The sequence below is a fragment of the Suncus etruscus genome, chromosome 15, assembly GCF_024139225.1.
Source record: "Suncus etruscus isolate mSunEtr1 chromosome 15, mSunEtr1.pri.cur, whole genome shotgun sequence".
NCBI classification, from domain to species: domain Eukaryota; kingdom Metazoa; phylum Chordata; class Mammalia; order Eulipotyphla; family Soricidae; genus Suncus; species Suncus etruscus.
This window is the reverse complement of record NC_064862.1, coordinates 87,825,418-87,831,441: the sequence shown is the minus strand read 5'-3', so window position 1 is coordinate 87,831,441 and position 6,024 is coordinate 87,825,418. Positions and strand designations below refer to the sequence as shown.

At 57.6% G+C, this 6,024-nt stretch overlaps 1 protein-coding gene across 1 annotated transcript; it reads right to left on the bottom strand.

The window, feature by feature from the left end:
* Positions 1-3,398: 3,398 nt before the first annotated feature.
* ZNRF4 (zinc and ring finger 4) lies at positions 3,399-4,535 on the bottom strand. The gene has a single exon (XM_049788307.1). It carries the CDS (start codon positions 4,533-4,535, stop codon positions 3,399-3,401), a length of 1,137 nt encoding a protein of 378 aa, XP_049644264.1.
* Positions 4,536-6,024: the final 1,489 nt, after the last annotated feature.

The following is a 6,024-nucleotide window of genomic DNA, read 5'->3' as shown; positions in this document are numbered from 1 at the left end:
GCAAGTGCTAGCCTAGGACGAACAGCAGTTTGATCCTCCAGCATCCCATATGGTCCCCCTAAGTCAGGAGCAATTTCTGAGGGCATAGCCAGGAGGAACCCCTGAGCATCAAATGGGTGTGGCCCTCCAAAAAATATATATCTCTCTCCCTGGGCCAGAGCAATAGCACAGCAGATAGAACATTTGCTTTGCATGCAGCCGATCTGGGTTTGTTCCCCAGCATCCCATTTGGTTCCCTGAGTCTGCCAGGAGTGATTTCTGATCACAAAGCCAAGAGTAGCCCCTGAGTGCTGCTGGGTGTGGACCCCCCCCAAATCCAAACAAAAACAAACAAACAAAAATCCCTTCCATGATGGATTCCAGAGGAAAATGAAGAGAGTCTTGCTGGATCCACATCCCAGGGCGGTGCCTTTCGAACTGAACCCAGATAGAGATATTGGGGGGAGACAGCATGTCACAGGGGAAGACTCCCGTTTTGGGTGGCCTCCCTCTCTGCCTCTAATTATTTTGTCGACAAGACGCACAATTCAGCAAGTCAAGGTGGCATTTGAAGAGGGACGGTTTCCTTTCGCAGAGCTGACAGCTAATTTGTGGAAAGTTTAATTACAGGCAGCGTTAATTATCTGTCAGAGTGCTGGGTGAGGAAGGCGGCCATCTGTCCCCCAACCCGTCCTCCCCCTCCTGGACCTGAGAGGGGGAGGCTTGGAGGGGAGGGGTGTGCAGGGAAGAGGACCAAGCCAGGAGTCCGGATGGGTTGGAGGGAGGAGGGTGTAAAGGGAAAAGGGGTGACGATGAGTCACCACCTTTGCACCCCACATCTTGCTTGGCTGCCAGCCTCTGTGGCGCTGCTGTCACCTTGGCTGCTGCGCCCGATGCTGGTTGTGAGTGGCACAGAGCCTCAAACTCTGTGGTTGTATCATTAGGAGCAGAAGGTGTGGAAGCGAGAAGGTGAAAAAGATCACTGCCTGGCTGGAGCGATAGCAAAATGGGGAGGGTGTTTACTTTGTACGCAGCTGATCCAAGTTCGATTCCCGGCATCCCATAGGGTCCCCTGAGCACTGCCAGGTATGATTTCCTGAGTGCAGAGCCAGGAGTATTCCCTGAGCATTGCTAGGTATGGGTCCAAAGAACAAATTAATAATAAGAATAAAAATGCTTAGGGGACCCTATGGATACCCAGGATGAAACCCTAGTTGGCCATGTGCAAGGCAAGTGCCCTCCCTGCTGTCTTATAGCTCCGAACCAAGATATTCTTGCTTGGTTGGTTGGCTTTGTTTTGGGGCCATACCCAGTGGCACTCGCAGGTACTTCCGGTTCTGCACTGAGGATTACTCCTGGCAGGCTTGGGGGACCCTATGGGATACCAGGAATCAAATCTGGGTCGACCATGTGCAAGGCAAACGCCCTCCCTGGTGTGCTCTAGTTCCTGCCCCCCCCCCCCCCGATCTGTAAAGTTTGAACCACCCGGAGAACCCTACATGGTCCCTTGTACCCTGCCAAGAATAACTCCTGCCCAAGGAGCCTGGAATAGGCTCTAAGCATGGCCAGTCAGGGCCCAGCACCTCCACCCCCCAGACAAAGACAGAGCCCAGCCATGGGAGGGCCAGGGAGAGGTTGATGGTCACTCCTGAGTCAGTGCTCATCAGCAGGTCTCAGCCTCCTAGGGCTACTCTGACCCTTAGACAGGCAGAAACAGGAGCGACTGAAGGGGTGGGGGTGGGGTGCTCCAGAGATGGGGCCAGGACGGGGGCTGGCACACAGCCTGGCAGGTGGCTCAGGTTGGCAGTGTGCAGTTCTCCTGCTGGACAAGTGCCCGGCCTGGCAGCTGGGGGGGCAAGGAGGTTGCCAATCAGAGGCCCCTTCATGGGGAGATAGACAGGAGAGGGGAAAGACAGACAGAGAGGGAACAGACAGACATGAGACAAATGGGAGAAGGAACAGCAGACAGGAGTGGGGACAGATAGAAGGGACAGGAGAGGGAACAGCCAGACAGCAGAGAGGACAGAGCAGGAGAGGGACAGACAGACAAGGAGACAGACAGACAGCAGAGGACAGAACAGGAGAAGGGAAGACAGGAGACACAACAGAGGACACACAGATGAAAGAGAGGACACACAGCACCAGGGCTGACTCCTGGCTCTACATTTAGGGATTATTATTCCTGGCAGGGCTGGGGGATTTTTTAGAATAAGGGAAATCAAACCCGGGTCCGCCATGTGCAAGGCCAGCATCTTCCCCCAACTCCCAGTGTCATACTGTCCAACTCTGGCCCGTTCTTGCCTTACTTGGGGAAAGGGGCAAGAGAGAACTTTCTGGAATTCCTAGAGGCGCCTCTGCACATCTGGAGTTACTCCTCTGGACAAAGTTTATTCATTAAAAAATAATTCAGGGGCCGGAGAGATAGCATAGCGGTGTTTGCCTTGCAAGCAGCCGATCCAGGACCTAAGGTGGTTGGTTCGAATCCCGACGTCCCATATGGTCCCCTGTGCCTGCCAGGAGCTATTTCTGAGCAGACAGCCAGGAGTAACCCCTGAGCACCGCCGGGTGTGGCCCAAAAACAAACAAACAAACAAAAAAAAACAAACAAAATTCAAAGCTTTGAAGCAAATCCTACAGAACCAGTGGAGCGAGCACCCCCCTCCCTGACTCCACAAACTGGGGGACCCTGTGTCTGAGACTCCACACAGATAGGGAGAGCCAGACACCCCCAAGACCCTCCCTCTGGCACCCTCAAATCTTCTTTTTTTTTTTTTTTTGGTGTTTTTGGGCCACACCCATTTGATGCTCAGGGGTTACTCCTGGCTAAGCGCTCAGAAATTGCTCCTGGCTTGGGGGGACCATATGGGACGCTGGGGGATCGAACCATGGTCTCGGTCCTTCCTTGGCTAGCGCTTGCAAGGCAGACACCTTACCTCTAGCGCCACCTCACCGGCCCCCTTTCTTTTGTTTTAATTTGGGACCATACCTGGCGGCGCTCAGGAGTTCCTCCTGGCTCTGGGCTCAGAAATTGCTCCTGGCAGGCTCGGGAGACCCATATGGGATGCCAGGGATTGAACCTGAGTCAGCTACACGCAAGTCAAACGCCCTCCCCATGTGCAGCCACTCTGGCCTCACCCAAATCTCCTCGCTCACAGCTAGAACCTGGATCCTGTTTGGGGGGTGCCCAGGGGTGTATGCTCAGCTTTGCTCCCTGAGGCTGGAAAGATGGGAGTAGTTAGTGGTGGGTGCGGGGAGAGGACCCCAGAGCCAGGGACACCCAACATCCACGTCCAAACCCACTTTATTCTCCGCAGAGTGAGAGAGAGAGAGAGAGACTTGCCTTCCAGCCTGCCACGCGCCATCCAGGCCCTGACGGTGGTGACAGGAGAGAGGCCATGCTGCACTGCGTCCAGGGACACTCAGAGCTGCTCAGGGGCCCTTGAAGGGGGCATCTCGGCCGCCCTGGGGGGCGCGTCCCCTCCCCGGCCCTGCGGCCCAGTGTGTGCCAAGAGCTCCAAGCGCCTGGCACGCAGCCTGGCCTGGATGGCCCAGATGGGGGGCTTGTGTCCGGGCAGGGAGGCACCCTCGTCGTCCGTTGCCTGGTTCCCCAGGGCCGAGTCGGAGGCCTCCTCGGTGGCCGCCACCGCCTGCTTGCACACGGGACAGGCTCGCTGGGCCGCCTGCGAGAACCAGGGGTCGATGCAGCGACAGTGGTACGTGTGGGCACAGGGCAGGATCTTGAGCCGGTCGCCTTCCTCGTATTCGTCCAGGCAGATGGCACAGAGGTCGTGGCGCCGCGTAAAGGTGCGCACTTGGGCCTTCTGCCCGGCCTGGAGGGAGGCGCAGGTGGCAGGCACCGGGGTGGTCATCGGGATCCTGGGCACTGCTGTTCCGAGCCTCTGGACACGGCCGGGACCCCACAACCAGCTGGCCAGGCGTCTCACCAGCAAGAAGGACGAGGCCAGCAGCGCAAGGGCGCGGCCCAGGGCCCAGGAGAGGACCAGGAGCGGGTGGCAGTAGTGGTGCGGGCAGGGTGGGTAGTCGGGCAGCAGCAGGACATGGGCAGACTTGTCGCATCGCACCAGGCCCCTGAGGTCCTGCGAAGCGGCCTCGCCCACGAACACGGAGGGAATGAAGATCTGGCGCCGCAGGTCCTCATATACGTGGGCCATCCGCACCAACTCGTCGGAGCGGACATTGTGCACGATGGCCGCCTCGAACCCGGCCTGCTGGGCGTGGAGGACCTTGAGGTCGAAGGTGCAGTCGTAGCGCTGGATCAGCACGATGGCCCCCAGCGAGCCGTTGGGGGGCAGCCCGGGTTTCTCCAGAGGGTGGCAGCCGTTGGCCGGCTTGGCCTCCATCAGGTAGCCACGGACACCACTCTGTGCCAAGGGCTCTCCGAACAGAGCTGGCATGTCTGGAAAGTCCACGGAGCTCGAGTTCCAATCCAGCACGGCCCTCACCACCGCCTGGGCGGGGACCAGTAGCGTCCAGAGCACCAGGGCTGCCCCCCCGAGCAGCGGTGGGGACCCCCGGGTCCGGCTTGGTATCAGCATGACGGTGTCCTCCCTGGCCTTCCTCTTGAGAAGAAGTTGGGGCATTTCCGAGGGCGTGAGCAGGGAGGGCGAGCAGGTGGGTTTGGGGGGAAAGTGGGGCTCAAGGACAGGCCTCAGATGACGGTGCTGGGTGGGGACCCCCCTGCTTGCATTCTGTCCTGAGAGAATGGGGCTCAGAAGTTGGGGCCGCCCGAAAGGCCTTGCTGGTAGATGGTGTTGGAATCAGGGACACGCAGAGTTCTAGCGGGGCCTTGCCCCTAGCCTGGGAAGGCTCTGTGACATCATCCGGAATGCCCCCATCCCATCACCAATATCTTGGAGCGCAGATGAATTCCTGTACCTCAAAGCCAAGCACCCTAAATGACCTTTAAAGCAAAACTTGGGGGGGTGGACAAAACAAGAGGACACTGGAGAGGGTGCTTGCCTTGTGTGAAATGACTCAGGTTCAGTTCCCCCAACATCCCATAAATTCCCCCCAAGCACTACCAGTGGTGATTCCTGAGTGCAGAGCCAGGAATCAGCCCCGAGCACAGCCAGGTGTGGCTCCTACAAATAAATATATAAATAATAAGGAAAAAACTTAGAGACGCTAGAGATAATACTGTGGGGAGGGCACTTGCCTAGCACACAGCTGAACTGGGTTTGATTCTTGGCATCTCAGTGGAGGAGGTGAGGAGCACCAGGAGGAGGAGGGAGGACAAGAACAAGAAGAAGAAGGAGCAAGAGGAAGAGGAAGAAGGAGGAGGAGGAGGAGGAGAAGAAAAAGAAGAAGGAGTAGGCGGAGGAGGAGGAGGAAGAAGAAGAGGAGGAAGAGAAGTAAGAGGAGGAGGGACCAGAGAGATAGCATGGAGGTAGGGCATTTGCCTTACATGCAGAAGGACAGTGGTTCAAATCTCGGCATCCCGTGTGGTCCCCCGAGCCTGCCAGGAGTGATTTCTGAGCGTAGAGCCAGGAGTAATCACTGAACACTGCTGGGTGTGACCCTCCCAGAAGAAGAAGAAGGAAGAGGAGGAGGAGGAGGAGGAGGAGGAGGAGGTAGAGGAGGAGGAGGAGGAGGAGGGAGGGAGAGAGGGAGGAGGGAGGGAGAAGGGAGGGAAGAGGAGGGAGGAGGAGGACGACGACGACGACAACGACGACGACAACCACATTTCCTGGCTCTTTCCGAAGCCCAGGGCTCAAACCATCCCAGCATACCAGCAGCTTCGTCACTGTCTGTCCCTTAGATGAAGTTGGGACACAGGTATTGAGGGTTCAGGTGATTTCCCCAGTGCCCCAGAGGGAACCATCTGTGTGTTGATGGTGCCTGGAGGCTTCCAGTTCCGGAAGAAGAGAGGGTGGGGGGACCTGAGCACCCAGGTTGGAAGCTCCAACAGTGAACCACACGGTTTCAGGGAGCCTGCCTAGGAAGATGCTGAGGTCTCTGTGGGTCTGGGTGGGGCACCGGACGGGGAAACAGTCTCCTCGGGGTACAGGTTGACAGCCAGTTCGC

What these genes read in the sequence shown, in the direction of transcription:
- ZNRF4 (XM_049788307.1), bottom strand. Translation starts at nt 4,535, where the DNA reads ATGCTGATACCAAGCCGGACCCGGGGGTCCCCACCGCTGCTCGGGGGG.